Source organism: Blennius ocellaris (assembly GCF_963422515.1).
Source record: "Blennius ocellaris genome assembly, chromosome: 3".
In the NCBI taxonomy this organism is placed as follows: Eukaryota; Metazoa; Chordata; class Actinopteri; order Blenniiformes; family Blenniidae; genus Blennius; species Blennius ocellaris.
Window position 1 is genome coordinate 23,803,814 of NC_137652.1, and position 21,432 is coordinate 23,825,245.

Sequence of the window (21,432 nt, forward strand, 5' to 3'; positions counted from 1 at the left end):
ACAACCTGTCGTGAAGTTTTGCGTCGTCAGCCGACGAGTCACATGTAGATGTGTAAATGTATTTGTTTTGTTTCTTCTGTTAACACTCCAGTTGTTATCATGCCGACGTCATTCAGTTCAAAAGTGCCATTTGTCTGAATGTCACAACAAGCCTCTCAGTACTTTTTCTCTTAAAAAGAAGGAAAAAATGGGTTGTGAAGTCTGCATCCATCACTACTTTCATCATAATACTCCCTTATGATGTGTGGATGATAGATTTATTGATGCCCCCGGTGGCTGCCGGGATAGATTTATTGATGGGATCTACCTGCATGTGGAATTTACGGCCTGAGTCTTCTCTGTGGAGACTTGAGAGATTCCAGAAGCAGCCTCAAAGTTTTTGATATGATGGATTTATTTGTCATTAGTCTTCTCGGAGGACAGAGTGATTCATTTAAGCCTCCAAAATAAATTTGTTCTGCTTGCCAGAGCAAAAAAAAGAGATAGAAGAAGTGAATCAGTGATTTTCTGAAGCAGAGGCGGAAATCACAGAGGGGCACAGAGGGAGGGGGTACCTTCATTTCTAGGGAAAATAGACCCCCCCCCCCACCACCACCACCACCACCACATATGCTTATATAATTGAACGTCCTCAATTTCATGATTAGTCAGGTTATTTTCATGCAGGTTGGTTCAATTCAGAGGCTATCACAGATAAATGATCAGCTGATAATAACTTTAATCAGGGAAACAGCAAATACTAAAATTCAAGTTAGAGTAGTCATAAAAACAATGGTTAAAAAAAAAACGGAATTAAAATGCAATTAAAATTATGACAGAATTACCAGATATAACATTAATGAATTTTAATTGCATATAATATGTAATGTGACCAGTGGATGTATATATATATATATATATATATATATATATATATATATATATATATATATATATATGTCAAACATAAGGCATCGATCCGGCCCACCAAGGAAAATGCCCCAAAAAATTCAAAGAGAACCTGGATTTTTTTGTTTTAAGAATTTGTTTTCGAGTGGTAGATACAATACAACACTGTGACCCGAGTTGAGATACCAGTGACACTGCCATGGACGCTCGCTACCTTGTTGCTATCAAACTATCCTGAATAGATCAAGCTCAACCTACTCTCTGGATGAGGTATGAGGTGTCCTGCAGGTTTGTAGTTAATGGGAAATGTTCATTTGTGATGGACAATCCTCTTGTATGCAAATGATACTCATGTGTTTTTATGCTGTTCTTTATTTTCTGAATGGATGCCTGCAGGTATGCATTACAAGACATGGACAAGTTCAGCCTGAAGGACAGTGGCCGTGGGGACAGCGAGGCGGGGGACAGTGATTGCGATATGGGGCGGGAGTCCCCCGTGGACAGGCTTCTGCTGGGGGAAGGCTTTTCTGACCTGATGCACCTCGAAATGCACCACCGTCTCCACCCAGGTTAGTCTTTGGAGACACCCACGCTGCCCTGCTTGCATCTTACTCCGAGATATGACTCGTCTCCAGACGGCTGAGTCACACCACTCAGCTGTCGCCTCACCTTTCACAGGCTGATCGCACTTCAGTTCATATTTCATTTTGCAGAGGTTTCTGATTAACTCGCTCCATTTCTGTGGCTGTGAAGCATCCGATGTGCTTGTTTTTTTCCCACTCGCACTGACACGGTCTGACATGCCTGCGGACCACACCCGGCCCTTCGACATAGCGCCTGTCTGACAGATTTCAGCACCACGGACAGCGTCAGGCCCCGAGTCCATCATTTGTCTGTACACCTGCCTTTACAAAGATTTCATTCAGCCTGTTGCCAACACAATCCCCATTGTAGTCGGCCCCATTCTTCCACACAGCCCTCATTTCCACGCTCGTTATCACACCGAGCGAGGTTACAGTGTGTCGAGCTGTTTGCGGGACTGTGTGTGTGCATGTGTGTGTCATTTGCCCCTAAGATAGAGTCGTGTCTGTAAAATCCTCCCCGGAGCGGAGATGAGTCGCCTGTCACTCATCGGTATGCATCTCAGGGTGCTGTTTCCTTTTTTTCCTCCCTTCCCTTCTTTTTCTCTCTCGCACTCTTCTCCCCCTGGTGAGTGACAGTGGTGCGCTTTCATGTCTGAACTGAGGAGAATTCATAGTAATTGCTTTTAGATGATGTTAGTCTCTTTTTCTGTCTCTCTCTCTATCCCCCTTTTTTCTCCCCATCTTTTCTTTCTTTCTCTCTTTCTGTCTTCCTATCTATTCTTTCTCTCGTTCTCCCCATCCCTGACCTATCTTTTCTTTCTCTCCCTCTTTCTATGACTCTTTCTCTCACTTATCTCTCTTGCTATCTTTTCTTTCTTTCCCTTGCCTCTACTCTATCGCCCCATTATCTGTCTTTCTCACTCTATTTTCTCATCCCTCCATCTATTCGCCTCATTTTTGACTTCTCTAGAACTCATTTTCTCTCTCTACATCTCTCTTTTGCTCTATTTCTGTCTCTTTGTCTATCTCTTTAACCCTTGACCTTTCGCTACTTCGTGATACACTCCTCTCTTTCTGCCTCTCCTCTCTGTGTTTTTGTCTTCATCCCTCCCCTTATTCTCCTTCTCTCCCTCTTTTTGCAACACCCTGATGTCCTTGTCTCTCTCTATCTCTTTTTGCTTCTTCATGTTTCTGTGTTTCTGTCTCTCTGTTTGACCCCCCCCTCCTTCTCTCCTTCCCTCTCTCATTCTCCCCCTCCCTCCCTCACTGTAATTTTTAATTTATTCACATCTTCATTACAATAAAAGGAGGTTTGTTGCTGGACGTTAACAGTTTTTCTTTATCTCCTATTTTTCCCTCTTTGACAAAGACTTGGAGTTGTTGCAACTCCCCTTCCTCCCCCTCCCCTCCTCTTTCTGCTATCTTTTATGCTAATATGGAAAAAGAGAGGAGGGGGAAGAGGTAGATAATAGGCCAAGAGGGAGGATTACCACTGTTTCTCTTCAATAGATTTAATTTGTTTAGATTTTTCTATTTAGATGGGCAAATGGGGCTATTCATGCTGGATATGATAAACCAACTTAACAAGCAGATTCCTGCTTCATCCTCACAGTCGGAGAATGTGGATTTACTTGGCAGAGCAGCCAAATATTACATTAACATCTGCCTGTAATGGTGCGACTTGTTTATTTATTTTGGGGGTTTCTGCTCCTACCTGGCAACGGCAGAATATCCCTACTGTAAGCTGTAAATACTTCAGCCTGGTCCTCATAAAGGGGAAATAACGCAGGGAAGTAAAAGTCGACTGAGCCGAGCTATGATTTTGACATTAATGAGAGATTGAAGCAATGTTGTATGAATTATTAAGCAGGTATTATACATGGATCACTAACAGAATAAGACATGGTGTGTCAGACTCAACAGCTTCACTGGACTTATTTCCATATGGAAAAACAGCAGCCTGTCCCTCTGCTGAACTCGTCATGTCTTTACCTCAAAGATCATGACACAACTCATTCATCCATCTTCTGTTTCGCAATAAGTTGAGGTTACAGGCGGGATACTGTAGTGAAGGCAGGTCGCCGGTCCCTCACATAAAGATAAAAACACACATTCACATTCACAACAACTGAGAGACGTCAATCAAAGTGGAAGGAAAGCAGAGTACCAGGAGAACATGCAAACTTTTCTGAACGACCTCAGACTGGACTCAAACTGTGGATAAGCTCACTCACTCCAACCAAAAAAACCATCATGTGGCCTCTTCAATTAATCATTAAAGGTGCTTACAGTCGAATTAGGAACATTTGGGGCACAAGGTAACAGTGCAAACTACTCCAATGCTAATCCATGTGTGCCACAACAATGATTAAACGCATTTACCAAGTGCTGTGAAAAACAGCCTCGTCCCTCGCAGTCAGACTTCTCCCAACCTCTTATAATTCAAAGAGCATTAAATTATTGGGAGTTTGCATGTTCTCCTTGAGGTTCTCTGAAAATACTCAGGCATCTCCCAAAGACACCCAAAGGTAACGGTGACATCAAATTAGCTGGAGATGTGAATGTGTGTTTGTGTCAATTAGGGTGAAGCTATATTACAAAAAAAACAAACATCCGAGATACACTTGAAGAGACACCTGAGGTCTGAGGCTTTGACTACACAGAGGTGCTTAAATATGCATGTGCTGAAGAACACTTTGTAGTATGTCTCAAATGTTTTTCTTTGTTTGTGAGAGTGGTACACGTCCACCAGTGTTTGCTTCTCAGTGATGTTCAAGGAATCCTCAAACCTTTTCAGGATGTGGGACTTAAGATTTAAACATTTTTGTTTGGTTTTGTTTGGTTTGTTTTTAAGTTCTTGTGTTATTATTAAATCATTTTCTATTCCAGTTTAAAACATTAAGTGGAGGATTCACCACCAAGTGATTTTATGATATCAACAAGGGGACACACAATCACACAAGTTTCTTCATTGTTTTAATTACAATATTGGTATAGCTATATTTGAATTGATATAATAAATGATGAATGATTATTGATGTATTATCCTGAACCTGAAAAAATGGTTAAGTATTGTTTTTCAGTGTACTCAATGAGAAATGTTAGTGGTGTTAGAAGATAAAGTCTCCCTTTTTCTAGAAGTATTTTTTGGTATAAATTTGGATCATATTAAATTATTTGATGAGTAGCTGGAGCCTCTGACAGGTTATTCCTGTTCTTCCTTGCAGCTATGAGACTGTGCACGGATGAATGTCGCGTCCTGGGTCACTCGGACCAGTGCTGGATGCCCCCCCTCTCCTCCCCTGCCTCCTCCGCCGACTACCGCAACAACATGTATATCCCCGGCGAGGAGGCGGCCCAGCAGCCGCCAATAGACGATGACCAGTCCTCCGTCGACTCGGAGCGCCGTAAGAGCTTCTCCACTTTTGGGAAGGAGCCCGGGAGCGAGGAGGTGGGCGCTGGGGGCGTGCTCTCCCCGGGAGGAGGAGGTGATGCGGCTGGAGGAGGGGCTGGCTCCCTCCTCACAGAGATGAACTCGGTGTTCCAGCGGCTCCTCCCCCCGAATGTGGACTCCTATACCGAGTGCACAGAGACCAGCCCACCCTCGTCCTCGTCCACAGCTGAGCGAGGGAGCACCCGCGGTGGCGCCGTCCCCCAGGACAACAGGAGAGGGCCGCTACCCGGCGGAAAAGGCGCCGCCTACCCCCCAGGCGTGGCAGCGTGGGCGGCTAACACCCACTACCTGAACCCAGGAAGTGGATCTGTGGGATCCAATCACAACCCCTCCGCCTCCTCCACCTCCTCCTCTGCTTCATCCTCCACTTCGTCCTCCGCCCCCGCTCCCGCCTCCAGCAACGGACAGCCGCCACACCTGAAGTGGCTGCCGGCCATGGAGGAGATCCCGGAAAACTATGAGGAGGACGACTTCGACGGCGTCTTCCATCAGGGTGGGAAGCGTAACGAGAGCCGCCACGACGCCAGCATGGACGCCAGCGAGCTGGTGCACGAGATCAACAAGCTGCTGCAGGACGTCAGACAGAATTGAGGAGGCACGACGGCGGGGTGGGCGGGGCATTTCACCACATCACGGTTAACTCTTGTACTCTGTGCCAACGTATAAAAACTGGACAGTTTGTCGTTCGTTTCATTTCTTTCGTCAGATTTGTTCCTCTCATTGCTCTCGGTGCGGAGGGAGTCAGAACCGTGAAAACGCTGACGGAGGTGACTTCAAGGCATCAAAGCGTACTCTTTCCGAGAACAGATTGCTCCTGGAACCTCGCGATTTCAAAACCCGCCAAACGAGGACTGCGCTCTTTCTTTTCTTCATTTGTAATGTTTACAGCAGCGACTCCATGGGGAGAAAACCAACAACTTATGTGATCTGATTTCTGCTTTTCCAGTGTACAGTATTGTACAGCGTCTGTGGAACGAGGCAAAAAAGAAAAGAAAAAAACACCACTTGAATATTGTGCTGCGTCTCCTGTTTTGTTATGATGGAATGTAACTGTACAATTTCAGCTTTGTATTTCAAAAATACACTCTTTTTTACTTCTATATATTTATATGTGTTCATGTATGTTTGTACAGAAAAAGAAAAATAAATGTCTATTTTTTATATTTGTCACTGCATGTCTTAATATCACCTAATGTGTCTCTTTTTCCCTCTTTTTATTTTATAAAAACAAGTGTATTTAAATTTGTAAATGAACGTATGTGCGTGTGCATATTGATAAATAATGGCCTTCCAGTGTTGGAAGTGAGTTCTGTGACCAGTGGATGATCAATAAAGTGGAGGGATCCATAACAGGGCTAAGCTTGAACATGATTCTGGCATTTCTTTGCAAGCTTCCACTCATTAAGCTCCATTTAACGTGTGTTGCCCCCGTCTCTTAGCACCCCCTAATGCCCAGCGTGGGAACTGCAGCAACACCTCTGCATGCACAGCATCAATCTGCACATTTGTCTCGTTGCAGTATCTCCCCAGGCCTCATTATATTACAATCCACATGCATGACTCTGCTAATAAACACGCCATTAACTGTGAATTCATTCCCAAATGATCTCTTTAGATTAAAACGCATTTAGGCGTTAATCTAGTTTCAGAGACTCCCCTTCGCACCGTCTCTCTCGTCTTGTGGTAAATACGCAAATGAACAGCGTCTGATAATCGCTGCCAATGATGAGAAATCAAGAGCATGATATTGTACAACGCAGCCATATGGACTCATAACGCAATTAGGAGAAAGTGGGAATTGAGCGTCTCTTCTCTTGTGATGGAGAGGGCTGATACACTCATGTGCACCAGCACGGTTTACACAGGCATGCAATCAAGAGAGCGCACACCAACGAGCCGCCTTTTAAAGAGGGAAAATTCAACAACTGAGGCTAAATGAAGCAATTAACCTCATGAGACGACGCTTTAACAAGGTAAAGGTTGTGATTTGCATGCACACACACACATCTATGAGACGCACACAGCCATTTGCATCGACACACCCTCACACACACACGCTGAGGCGTACAGTAGCACGGTGACACACGTGCACACATGAAAACACTTAATAATGAGCTCATTTGTCTTCATCATTAAAGAGTCCAGGCCCCAATCAACAACAAGTGCTTGGCGTTTGTGTGAGTGAGCGAGTGCTAAATCAGCTTAGCCTCCTGTAGGCCAATTGAGCTTCAAATTCTCAATGCAGTGAAGCAGTTGCAACAAATTCTCTGTCGTTGGGTGTCCTCAGTATGAACTGCTGCTAATGATATTAGCTAAAGTGTCTCACAGGAAGAACGTTTGAGGAAGGAGGACCCAAATCAATAGTTTGATGCTGCATGACATCGGAAGGACGCAGATTGCTTTTAATGTGGCTTCTTCATTCACAGTTTAAGGTCAGCCGCTTTGAGTTTGAAAAGTTATTGGAATTTCTGGACTATTAAGTCGCATCTGCTTTCTGAAAAAAGGAAAGAATATATTCACGTTACATTGGTGTTTAAAAAGCATTAACGCCTCCATGTCAAGATGGAGCTGCTTTGTTGATGGATCTCGGCTTCACTGTTCCAGAACCTTCAGTGAATTTATTCCTCAGGTTTCAGCCCACGATGAGCATTCCAGGTTTCTTCATCATGGTTTCTTTTCTCCACTCCCTCGCAAGTTTGTCACACAGTCTGAACCCTATGGTGCTCTGTTTCTGTTTTCCGATCAGTCAAATACAGCAGTAATGAATGTATTTCTGTGGAGCATAAAATTGTCATACAGGGACAGTTAGTGGTACAAGATCACGCAGAGGTCGCAATACGCTGCAGAAAAACAACAACAAAAACAAAAATGTGACTTATGATACATAAAATACAGTGTCAATTTTGAATCTGTGCACTTACAAAAGACAGCAGAATATAATAGAGTAAAAGCCTTTGGGGAAAAAAACAAAAACCCTTTTTTAACCATATATTAGTGCATACAATAGATACAATAGTGCAATACAGAAGTTAGGATACCAACTAGTGAGGAGCACCAGAATTGTAGTCAGCCCCCCCCAAAAAAAATACAACAATAAATATATATTAAGCCTTCCCCAGCGTTTACAACCATTATGACCTAAAGAGCCTTTTTCACGATTTTCCACCAAATCCACAAAACATGCTTGTTGTGAAATGAAATGAAGAAAAACATTTTAAATAAAATAGCTATACTTGCCAAAAAATAAGGTTGCATTAATGAAGTGTCACAGGTACATGTTTGATTTTATTTTTTTATTTTTTTTATTACATTTTTAACTGTTGGGATTTTTATTCAGATAATTTCCCGCTTTAGTCATTATAAAAATTCTTGGTATTTTATTATTTATTTTTTGGTAATTTATTACTATTTATAGCCACTTAGTGTCTCCTAATGATTACATCAATATTTTTTTTTTAAATGTTTATTCACATGGCATATTGTTAAAGCTTCAGGGATCCCTAGAGACTGCAGGTTTCACACCCCTGAGCTTGCTTGTTCCAAGCCCCAATGATCCTGTCCCCACTCTGACTCCGCCTCCTTCCCAACAGGTGCAGCTGCTTTGCAATCAGAGTACCTATAAAGAGGAGGAGGAGCTGCAGCTCAGGTTCTTCCCTCATTCTGGCCTGACAGCAGCAGAAGCAGCAGTAGCTGCTGAAGTAGCAGAGACCTTGATAGTGACTTTTTGACCTCATGCAGTTACTCCATTAATTTTTCTTCTACTTTGTGTTTCTAGTGCGTCCAGTAGTTCAGTTTTTGCGACGACTTTATTTTCACTTGTTTCGGCTTTAGGCAGTTTGTATTACGGTCAAGGGGAGAGCCCTTTTCCTCTGACCCCATGTGGGCTGCATAGTGATTTCTCCCTTTCTTTTATTTTTGGCTGGCCCGCCAGCATTTAGTTAGTTTGGGAGGGAGTTAATTTTCTTCTTTCAACTCATGTCTTGTCTAATTGTGTTTGGTCTTATTGGTACGAGCTTATTTAGTGGATCATCACAGCTACCAATTTTGAAATTCACAAACTCGGGCACTATCTCATGGGGGGGGGGTTCAGAAAATTGTGGTCGCCTCCCAAAAAAATTGTAAAATGAATAAACTGATTAAAAGATTTAAAGATTCTCACCCAGCCCACCAAATACACAGTCTGGCCCTGAAGATATTGACGAGCAAACAAACATACCAACGACAATTATGTTAATAATGCACATGTACTTAATTTCAATATATTTTGAATTGATGTTTTTGTAGGTGTCAAGCTGGCTAGGCTATACTAACAAGCTAATGAAGCCCATTTTATGGGTGACATCAGTTGAACGATAGTTTTTTTTTTTTATTTCTTGCATCTACAGCTGTTTTTTTTTTCCTTCCTTCAAATCACTGTTTCTGGGCTTTCTCCTTGCGTGTCATTCCAAAATTAGATTGGCAACATATGATGGATGATCTTTAGTAACAAGAAATGTCTTTGGCATGAGGTAATGATGTGTGTAATGGAAAGAATTTAAAAAAAAAACACTGGGTGAAAGATCTCGTAGTGCTCATTTATTACCACTCACATAATTAATTTTACACAAACACAACGGTGGCACTGATACAGTGCTGAAATATGAACTCGGGCTTGTTATTTTCTTAGCAAATCCACCATTTAATGGTTTACTCGTATGGCTTGGCCCCTTACTCATTTTAATTCCGAAAGCTCCTCTGCCTTCTGTCATTCTCTCACTCGTCCTCCACACCTCTGTATCTCACTCTCATCTTTTGGCTATTTCCGTCTGTCCGTCTGTCTCTCTGAGACACACACCCATAAATATTCTCCTTCACACATAAGCACACACAAACACATCCAAATCCCAGCAGCATCCTCCACTCATATCAAAACCCCAAATCCCCGCAGACATTAGAATCTGTAACGGTCCGCTTCATCTCATCTCGTCACCGTCTGATTCCTCCCTGATCGTTATTCCTGCTAATTGTTTTCTTCTCATCGCCGGGACGAGGAGAGTCGCACCTCTTGCACGACAAACAGATCCAAACCCTTGTCTCCTTTTTTCTACCGAGTTTATTTTCTGATTGTATATTTCGCAGGAAATATGGCGGTGGCACAGAAAGAGAGTGTTTCAGGGTGAAATCAGCTCCCATCTGGAGTCAAAAGCTTCACGGTGACCCGGCCGGGTCAAAAAAGCAGGATATTGGCAAAGCTGTAATATTACCACAGGTAAACAAGTCCAAGGGATGTAACTGCCATGATCGAGTGCCATGATCTTTAACTGATCTTGGAAAGATACATGGGTTTATGTGTCGTGTGAAGGTTCAGGTTGATGGACCACCTTCAGCATAACAAAAGCCCCGTTTCCACCGCACAAAAAGTGCAGGAATGGACTGGTATAGTCCTTTAAGGTTCGCGTTTCCACCGCAAGAATTAGCGATTTTCCGGAAACAAAAGCTCCAAAGGTGGATGCTTTTCCACCACCCTTCCTTTGGGGTACTCGGGACCATAGAAAGGGTCTGATTTTGAGGAGCCATCGGCTGATTGGTCAGTAATTTACTAGACGCCTTTAACATTTTAATATCTCGGCTGTATGAATCTTCTGCTGTTAACATATTCAGCTTTGCACTGGTTGTTTCGGGGTTTTTTTTTTTTTTTTGCTGCGCAACTTTCATGTTGGTCCTGAAAAAGCAGATGTGAGGCAGGGATGGAGACCGGGACTCGGGACCAACACCGCCTCGCGCAGGCGACGTGATACCGGAGCCACTCTGGCATTGCAGCTTTAAACATTTGGACGAGGGAGATCAAACTCATTTGAGTTCAGTTGCCACTGCCCGATTTCATCTTGAGTGTGTTGTACCAGTAAAATAGTGCCATAATAACTTTGAAATTTTAACTGTTGTTGTGGCGTAGAGTGTACCTGATGAAAATGTTTATATTTTCACATAACCAAACAATCACTACCGAAAATCTCCCCCAAAAACTTTTCCTATAGCTGTTGCATTATGCATGTTTTTACAATCTCACCCTCACAGCACAGCTTTTGATGAGAGTTTTATAGCAACGAGGCGGATATCTTTCATGGCAGCATCACTGATATCTCAGCTCGAGTCTCGGTATTGTGTATGGGATTTGAATTATTTAAATGTGAACCTGAATGGTCCCATTTGAAATCGAATCTATTTGTTTGAATGTGTATCACGATAAAATTTTAACTTTATCTCACCTGGTTGAAGAATTCAGCTCCCCGATTCATTCTCACTTTTCAGTTTCACTTCTCACCATTCAAATTCACTTTCTCAATTCAATTTCTTGGGCCCGATATCTGGAAGCTGGTAAAACTACCAGTAGTCAAATGCAGATGGGAAGAAGTTTATTTTATGACAGCAATGCACTTGACCTTCTTTACCTGGCGTAAACACCTCCAATATAAATGATTATTGAATATATGACATGTCCAGCAGTGTAATGGCCTGCTGGCATCTCGGGACAAATTCCTGTGGCCCTGCGTGACCCCCCCCCCCCCCCCCCCAAAAAAAAAAGCAAATATAATACAAACAAAATCCAGAACAAACACCCCCCCTAAAAAAAAAAGCTGGAAAAAGAAAGAGTTAAAAAAAACATTATTTTACAGTTTGAACATTTATTTACAAAACATAAAAAAAACCTGATGGCCGTCTTTGCCGTCCACACCTCGGGATGTGAATGGTACACACTGGGGTTTTAGAATTTCCCCACTCTGGGACCTGTGCTGGGAAAAAAAAAAAAAAAAAACGTTTTCACGCTTCTAAAACACCTCGTGTGGATGATAGGCCAAAAACAGCTCATCCCTTACTCTCATTTTTTGGTGAATCAGGTGTATGATCATATTTGGCACCCACATTTTTCATGTAGTAGTTTCACTCAGTTCATTAAGTTGTTCACAAATAACACTTATTTCATCACTTCGCAGAACTATTCAATACAAAAAATGTGAGTTTCATCAACTTACCGGTACCTTGGTGAGTTTTGATGTTTCAACTGTAAATGCGTAACTTTAGCCTCATGGCCCCCTTTTTCTGAAGTCAGAGAAAACAGGAACTAGGAGGCCTCCTGGTCTCTGTTGATTGGTCAAATGTCACAATCACGTGGTCTGTGATGGAGAGTAATCTCTACTGATTGGCTAGGTGAAGACCATATGCTTCTTGATCTCACCAAGAACTGGAGCCAAATGTAATGTGTGACATTGCCAAAAACGGTAATTTTCCCAATAAAGAGCTGATTTTAAGAACCTCCATTCAGGTCTACTGCAGCTTTTTCTATCTTCTTTTCTCTCAGCTTTTTCATCTTCATTTGCTTTGAGGACGTTGCCCATCTGAAGGAGCGGAGGCTTCTGGGTGAAACCACCAATACGTTTCTCCTTTCTCCAATTCTTGTATGAATGCTGAAAGGCACTTCAGCATTCACACAATAAAGATTTCGATCAGTAATGTGTGACTCCCTTCCCCATTCACACAATTAAATCTTGTTTCCTCTTTATTTGCATAAATACTTCTTGTTTTCTTCCCAAGTCACAAAGTCGACTTGCTGTGTATTTTCAGTTTAAAGTTTGAAGAGCGGGGATTTAGTCGTTAACCTTTTATAAGACACAAGTTCCATGCAACACTTTCTAAAGGCACAAAAGTGCCATTATGTCCCATTTATTTATAATAAATGCTGTGTGAGAAGTATAAAAGTGACCAAAGCGGCACATATTTCTTGATTTATAGCTTGAAAACGTATCTTAATGGGAACTATTTGTCACAGCATTCTGGTAAAAGCTTAAAAAGTCATTCTCTCCTCTAATGTGATGCGTTATTTACAATACTTACAATGAGTCTATTATCTTTATATTTTATCGGAAATGTGATCAAATTAAATGCCATGTCTAAGTGCTTTATATTTCAAAGGAAAAGCATCGATCAGGTGCGCTAACTGGGAGTGGAAGGGTATTTTTAAAGGTAAAGAAGCAACAACACACCAGCGTATATGTGACCATATGAGAGTTTTAAAGCAGAAGATTTATGTTTTATTACTATTCTAACAGATAATACAGGTCTTTGCTCATATTAAGACTAAGGTTGCAATTTAGGAACATTAGTGTTCAATGACATGTAAAGTGTAACAAGTGCTGTTCAGTTTTTCATGTCTTTATATGGCAGATAATCATATTTGAGTTTCATGCTTCATCCAAACTAACTGGTAAACCGGTCGATGAAGACATGATGAAAACGTTTAGCTAAACTTCACAATATGTGTTGCTTCGTAGTGTGATTTCCAGCATATGAGAATATGGAAAGACAAATAATTGTGCGTCAAACAATGAGTGAACATTACCATCTTAATGTACAATTGATCTAGTCCAGCTGCGTACAACACATTTTAGTTCAGGGGCCATATGCAACTCAATTTTAACTGAAGTTGGACCTGACCAGTAAAATATTCCCCTAATAACCTGAAACTTTACAGTACTTTAAGAGCATACATGATGAAAATGTCTATATTTTCACAAAGATCTTCAAAAGAATGATCACAATAATAAAGTAAAACTGTTTTCAATGATGCAAATCACAGTGAAATGTCAAAAAAAAAAAAAAAATCCTACAGTTGTTTCTTTTGTTTTTACAAACTCCCCTTGACAGCATTACTTTGAGGCTGTTTGATAACAGCCATTTAGCTATCATTGGAAATAACTAGTTTCTTTCTGGATATAAAAAAATCTGCCTTTGGTCATTCTTGTTTTGACAGCATACAATGAGTCTGGAGCCATAATGTAACAAATGCCAGTAATTGAATAATTTTGGGACATTTGGACCCTATTTCTGATTTAAGCACAAGACCTGCAAAAGTTTTTCCTATTACACGTAATGGGGTTTCATTTATGTATTTTCATTTCCTTTGTTTCAATTATTGTATTTAAAGAGGATTTGATTACTATTATTATTTCATAATCTCCATAACGTATCCTAAACCTTTACTTCCAGCTTGATTTTAGTACCATGTGTCATCAGGGTGAGTCACCAACTTTTTGAAGACATTTGGTGAGATATTTTATTCTTTCTTATTCATGTTTTTCTCTTGTGATTGTCTATTCTTTGTGCAGGAGCAATGCTGTAGGTATTTCCCTCCGGGATTAATAAAGTATTGTTCATTCTATTCTCTCTTTTTAGTTTCATCTTTATTAATGACTCCAAAGTCACAAATTGAAACATTTTTTTTTTCCTAATTCCTCACATAAAGAGTTATTTTGTGTGTTAATGTCTTATTCAAAAAAGCATATTTATTGATATGTACAACCTATGTACCGGTTTAACTGATCCATGCATGTTTTATAACAGTTATTACATCAACATTTAAGATATGAAGGCAGAAGAACAAAGGGAAAAATACAAATTTGCTGGGAAATTTATAAAATCCTTGAGTATAGGATGAGTAACCAACAGGAGTTATTTCTTTGTAGGAACAAACCCTTCTTAAAAGTCACATTTCCAGATTAAATTACACGATTATGTTACTTTTTATGATTTGGTATTGCATGAACTGAGCTGATTTCAGACATTTTGACTTTAAGTTCGTCCAGCAGATGGCACTGTGGGACCAGGAGCTGTATTTACTTCCACAACCACACTGACACCTGAGGATGGAGCCACACATTGAGCAGAAAGAGAGAGTGAGAGAGTGTGTTCAGGCTGAGTCATTTTGTCACTCTAATTGCATATTGGTTTATGCAACTACTTTTTTTTTTTTTTTTAATCCACTTTGATTTTCTGCAACCAGGACTTGTGAGATGTTAATATTTTTTGGGGGGGAGGGTGAACGTTTACTCGCACTTGTCACTGTGAAATGTGAGTGTGAATGTGGCTGTGTGGAGCCAGTGGGCGTGCTGATATATTTTTTTCTTTTGCATGTGCCGAGTGTGTTTGCATGTGCATATGGGGGCGTGCTCGCTGTACTCTAATAGATACCCCCATCCAGCTTGCCATTTAGAATTGGAGAGCAGCCAGTTGAGCGCTCTCTCGCTCTCTCTCTCTCTCTCTCTCTCTCTCTCTCTCTCTCTTTTGTGCTCTCTCTCACCTCGCCTCTCGATGCACAATTGGATTAGTGCAGAGTGATGGAGACTAAAGACAGAATCTCACTACTGCAGCCAGTTGTTGGCCTTATGCCACATCATATAGACACACACACACGCACACACACACACACACGACTGCTGTCATTCTACCCTGAGGCTGAGGCTGGCTACTTTGATATCCAGATGGCTTATTTACTGCTCACCAATCGACAGTCACTCTGGTTTAAGAGCGTGTGCACGGGACGCAGTCTGGATCGGAGGAGACAGTTTTATTCTGGGTTGTGACTTCATGTAAGCGCTGACTGTGAATTAAACAGAAGTAAACTGGATTAGACAGACAGCGTATGGAGTTTGACACATGTCCAGGTTTGTTCCTTTGGGTTGATTTCCCTCTAATCCGAGAGAAGCGAGATGAAGAGAGGCCTTGTTTTGTATAAAGGCGCTAAAACACGATAAATCTGAATGCTACTGGACCCTATAGAGGACATCATTGCCACTGGAGCATGCAACCCATATTGTAAGATGAATTAGAAAATGTTGGAACTAATTGTTACTTCTTCTTTAATTTTTTTTAAACTGCTGCTGTGGGAAAGTGAATTTCTGCAGCCTTGTCTTTGCCTCGAGAATACGAGTCAAACATGAGAGGATTCAGGATGTTGGAGCGAGTAAATGTATTTCCCCAAATGCCCATTCTTTTAAATAAACAGTGATATTACTTGCTGGCGAAATCGCTCTCGGGATGGCAGTGCTGGTTTATTAGTCGGGGTGCTGGTTGGTCAACGACTACTGAATGGATTGTCATGAAATTCATACAGACGTTAGTGACTCTCGGGGGACAGATTATGCTGACTTTGGTGATATATAGGCTTAGCTTTTCTCTTTTCTCTTGTTTTCTCCTTTGGTTCAACTCCCCGATAAGTATTTAAAAGATGGCTGGGATCATCAAACATGGCGACTGCACGGTTAAACACGCAGCCCAGACGACTGAGGGTGCAGTCAGAAAGAAAAGTATCCGCTTTTGTTGTTTAAATAAGAGGACAATTCACAACACAGTAGAGTTCGGGTCAATTTTCTTTTATTTCTCTCGTGTCGAATACAATATGTAAGTATGTTTGCTCATGTTAAATTGCGGGGTTTTTCCTCTGTAAAAGTGCCTCCAGATGAAGTCGAAACAGGTGCAAGTATGATGTTGTAGGTAAATGTGTGGGAGCTGAACAGGATGAACAAATAATGCGCATCTTTTCTGTTTCGGACCATGCAGGGTTTGTGTAACAATTGCAAATAACATCTAACTATCATCAATGTTTGTACTTGAATATGGATTGTCACAGTTACCAATGATATATTTCAATATGAAGTTTGTTTGAGAAAAGTTTTGCATTTACATGGCAACATTTTGGAAAAAATTTCTGTTTCCACAGAATTGACAGAAATGCGGAAAATTATTTCGTTATCATGTTGGGCCACAGGTTTATCACACACATGTGCAGAGAACAATATGCTATAAACATCAACAATTGTGAATTGACGGACATCCGTATGGGCGGATGACCAATTCGGATTATTACATTGACTGTCGACTATAAAAGTAGCACAGTTCCAGGAGTCTGCCATTGTTGTTATTCCATCTACTGAGCCTGTGCAGAAGAACTACTTACAACGGCCCTGGTGCACATGCACATTAGCAGCATTTCATAAAAGTTGGAAGAGTCGGAGAGTTTTCAAACTGTTCACTGGCTCCGAACAACCAAAACACTACAGTTTTCTGTTTTCACTTGAAACGTTGACTCAGTCACTTTCGATCAACATGTTTTTTGTCTGATTTGGAGAAGAAGTGTCAACCATCAGTGGTGTGCTTTGTCCGATACGAGTTATAAATATATACAGCAGATGCACACAAGTGTGTGCACAGAAAAACAAAGGCACAGTGATGCTAAGAGAATAATACAGCGGGAGACAAAGGTAGTGCAACTGCAGTGTTATTTCCCTGATGACCTGTCTCCTCCCCATGTGACCTACTTCCACTCTGGGTTGCGTCAGATCCCATCCACTCAGTAATTCATCTCCCTTTAGTCTCTTTGTGTGTGTGTGTGTGTGTGTGTGTGTGTGTGTGTGTGTGTGTGTGTGTGTGTGTGTGTGTGTGTGTGTGTGTGTGTGTGTGTGTGTGTGTGTGTGTGTGTGTGTGTGTGTGTGTGTGTGTGTGTGTGTGTGTGTGTGTGTGATACCAGGAATGTGATACCAGAGGCCATTTATCCAGAGATCACAGCAGCCCTCAATCTGCCTGTACTGCCCCAGTCTCACCAAGAAATCAACTGTGTGTGTGTGTGTGTGTGTGTGTGTGTGTGTGTGTGTGTGTGTGTGTGTGTGTGTGTGTGTGTGTGTGTGTGTGTGTGTGTGTGTGTGTGTGTGTGTGTGTGTGTGTGTGTGTGTGTGTGTGTGCGTGCGTGTCTGCGTGTCTGCGTGCGTGTGTGTTCCCAAAAGCAAATAATCAAACTGCCACCCCTTCTCTGGGTCTCTCTTGTTTCGTTGAGGATCCCTCATGTTCCACTTCAGCTGGTGTCATTTATTCCACAAGTAAACAACTGAAGCTATTTTAGACATGTCGTTTGATAACAGCCAGTGTTCCTGTGATATCCCCCCCCCCCCCCCCACCCCCAGATACAGCACATGTCCAACATGCTTATTTCAACTTGTGGAAAAATCTTATATGATACGTTGAACATGATCAATGACAAATAAGAAATGAAGCAATGTACAAACAAGAAATACATTTTTCCAAGTGTATAATCTTTAATGTTCCCTCACTCTCATATACATTGTTGGCTCATTTGTAGATTTGTTTCATGATGTTTTTTTGCACTGAAAGTGAATATCTTGAATAAAGAGAACAACTTGACCACTTGATGTCAGCCCATTAACCTTGGTGAATTAAGAAGGCATCGCCGCAACACAGATTTCGTCATGAATCCTCAGACTGACAGAAAAATGCGGCGTCTGAGGCCCTGTTTCCGTGACAATGATTTCAAGTGAAAACCCAAAACCTTTGTTGTATTTTGGGTGTTAAGATCCCGTATAAAACATGCTAAATTTCACCCAAATAGATAGCCCTTTCAGTTTCCATCAAGATTAATTCAATGCAATGTATCCGTGGTCATAAATGGTTTATGTAATGTACACAGATGATGTGATATAATGTGCATTTAATGTTATATTGAAAATAAACAGAATACGTGTTCTCAAAACTCTGTCAAAACCTTTTGATTTTATCTTTCATGATGGTGTTTGCTTGGTTTGTGTTGTATGTCATTGTGCTAACTGGCTGAAAGGAAGGGAAAGAAAGTAGTGGGCGGGGTCAACTATAAGCATCTGGTTGGATGGAACTGGTAAAAGATAGGTGGATGTAGAATGGTGATAGATGGAGAAAAAGTGGTGGAGAAAGTAGGTTTCAATTCAAAGACAGTGTCACCAGTTAAAGCAAGATGCAGAGGACTGCAGCTTTGGACTTTTAATCGTTTTCACTGCTGGATGGCTGAGATATGAGGCGAATGGACGTGCTCCAACTCTGTTAGAAGATGTGCCAAAACACTGCGCCTGAACTCTGCACATGGATTTTTTTCATCATTGCCACCTTTCAAGATAAGAAAAAAAGTCATCTAGTCATTTAAATGCACAGGTGTTTTGCAAATTTGCCTATTTCATAATAGGCAGGGTGTCAGAGTGTACATGTTCTGACTTTTCTGTTTGAAGTCTGGTTTTGTCGCTGCTTTGAGGCCACGTTTACACGTTTACATTTGAAAAAACTGATATTTCTCTGCGTTTGAGCCGCACATTTACACATAATGCAGCAACGACTCACCACAAACAATGATTCCTGAAAGCTCGGGCCACGGTGGAGACCTGGATTGACTCTGTGTCTCTGGTTGCATCTAAAGGTGGGTAGGCAGATATTTACGTCACAATTCGTGATGTGGTGTTTTCTTTTTCCAGGATCCTGATCGGCTATCGTGGCTTCATGCTTCTGGATACACTGACCACGACAGGTTTGGTATGCTCACGGCAGCTCGGAACCAGGTGTATATGTGGTCCGTGTAAATGAAGATTCTTTTTTGTTAAGGCAGAGGGGGAAATGTCAATTTTTGTCAAAATCCAGGTACGTGTAAAGGTGGCCTCAGGCTCCTTGACTTTGCCTCCTTGATTGCTGTTCTATCCTTGCCCTGATGTGTTTCAGCTGTGACCAAGGGTGTGATCGTCTGCACCTGGTGGTGCTCAGTTGATCTTGAGTTCTGTGTTTCTTGTTGCTGGCTCGTCTGTGTTCCTGACTGTGTTTGTCTGCTATTTCTGTGTTGCTGTGTTCCCTGTGTTCTAGTTTGTGTTCACTACTATTCAGTAAAATGAGCTCTTGTCTTGCAGCCTGCTCTGTCGTCTCCTCCAAACGTGACACAGGGTCGTTTAGGTTCCACACAAATCAGTTGAACCTTTTGGCTTAGCTAGCTCTTGAACGAACTCTACCACCCCAGCCTTAAAATGTCAGGTCCTCGCATTCATTTTCGGGTCTACACCTCAGGTAGATTTAACAAATTGGTGGAGAAAGTTCTCAAAAATATAGCATATACATCAAATAAATGTGAATTTTGAGGAAAGAAAACTGAAAAAATATCGGTAATGTCGATGATCTGTCCAAAAGTTGTCTGCAACACAGTCAATAAATATATCATGATTATAGTATGCAAACAATAATTAAGGTGACACATCCAAAGAAATCCTTAATCCCACAATAACAAGGATGAGCTCTGCAGCAGCTTTTCACACACGGTAAAATCAATTACCCACAATGAAAGCGTTCTGAATCAGAGGGCTGTGATCAGTGGGTGGACATGACTGTGGGTTGGAGGGTGTCTGTTTTTAACAAGTAAAGCACATTTTGCTGCCTTTCGCTGTATGAAAAGTACTCTGAACATGAAGATTGATGTTCTATTTGAGTCACTCCAGAATAAAAACGCATAAGACCTGAATGAAGTGAAGGAGTGCATAAACGTGTGCACAGAAACTCACCTGAGATCCGGGCGACTAACCAGCTGCAACAAGGAATCCATACAGAATCTATTTAGTGCCATTGACATCATAAATATGGAATACAGAATGTAATCTCAGATGGCTGAAGGCGTCTGCAAAAGGAGGGGCATATCTTTTGCACAGAGAGTTGGTGTAAATGTGCTGAGAAGTAGATCCTGTATGTTCATCTTCACTAACCCACATTTTTCAGATTTTTCTACAAACGTCTGATTTGTTTTGTTGTCCAACATGGTATTTAATGGACGTTACAGCCCACAGGCTGTATGGTCCCGCCTCCACCTCTTTGTGTTTATTCTGTTTGACAGGAAGTACCCTCATTGACTTCCTCCTCCTCCTGTGCTGATGTGAAACACTCTTTGGCTCAGCTCCGCCACCAGCCAAGGCCATTTAAAGAGCTCCAGCAAACTCCTCGTGGCGGCTGATGCAGGAGGTGTCTGCAGTCTGCCCAGAGAACCTTGGTGCATGTTTGGACGAGTGTGTGATCTTTTGAACTCGGCTCCTCTCCGATATTTGAATATTTGCATCTTAGTTTAACTTTGGTCGACAGCACCCAACGGTTTGGTGAAGTTACCAGCTGTTTCGTTTTGTGTTAATCAGGTGTTTTTTTGGTTTCCATTTTGCTACTTTCTTGTTTAGTAAATTTGTGTTAGTTGAAACTTTGTTTGTTCAAATAAGTGACCTGGCACTCTTCATTTAGCATATAGAGACTAAAGGTCTGACTTTAGGAGAGCCAATCCATTTTATATCAACAGTCAAGGCCACTGATATTTAACGGTTTCAAAGACTTTCCATCTCTGTGTCATTTGTTAATGAGATTTTAATTAGTGATGCTATCATTAAGTGTATGATATTAATCTTTGAGGTTGGAAGATGAGGAAGTAGTAGAATAGGGCCTCACGGGGAGAATGTCACTGGTTTCAGCCTCGTTTTTAATGTGCTCCTGTTTCCCCCACAGTCCAAGTGGGTGCCCATTAAGGCAACGAAACAGATGGACAGTCGTAACCATATCTGTTGTTGTGGTTTAAAATCTGTGGTCTTCTGTAGTACAATATGACAGGTTCGGACACATCGTACACAGACAGCCTGCCATGACTAGAACTCCAAGATGGCTGATACAGGAAGACATCAATAGCAAAAATCCAGTTGTTTTCGTTTAATATATATATGTGGGTTTTTTTTTAAAGTTTTTTGTTTCCTCTAAATTTCCAAAATATCACGCAGGTGAGAGCAAATGGCAACCAAATTCACTGTAGCATATTATTATATTTTATAGCAGCTTTAAAAGAATCCCAAAAGATGATTAAAAGATCCTGGTGTGAGGGCA

At 41.4% G+C, this 21,432-nt stretch overlaps 1 protein-coding gene across 1 annotated transcript in view; it reads left to right on the forward strand.

The window, feature by feature from the left end:
- pcdh18a (protocadherin 18a) overlaps nt 1–6,189 on the forward strand; it is a 10,144-nt gene extending 3,955 nt beyond the window's left edge. The window contains exons 3-4 of the mRNA XM_080520925.1: nt 1,285–1,457; nt 4,700–6,189. Of these exons, the coding sequence (XP_080377051.1) occupies nt 1,285–1,457; nt 4,700–5,517 (991 nt within the window). The 3' untranslated portion in view covers nt 5,518–6,189. The remainder of the gene's footprint in view (nt 1–1,284; nt 1,458–4,699) is intronic.
- The last annotated feature ends 15,243 nt before the right edge of the window (nt 6,190–21,432 follow it).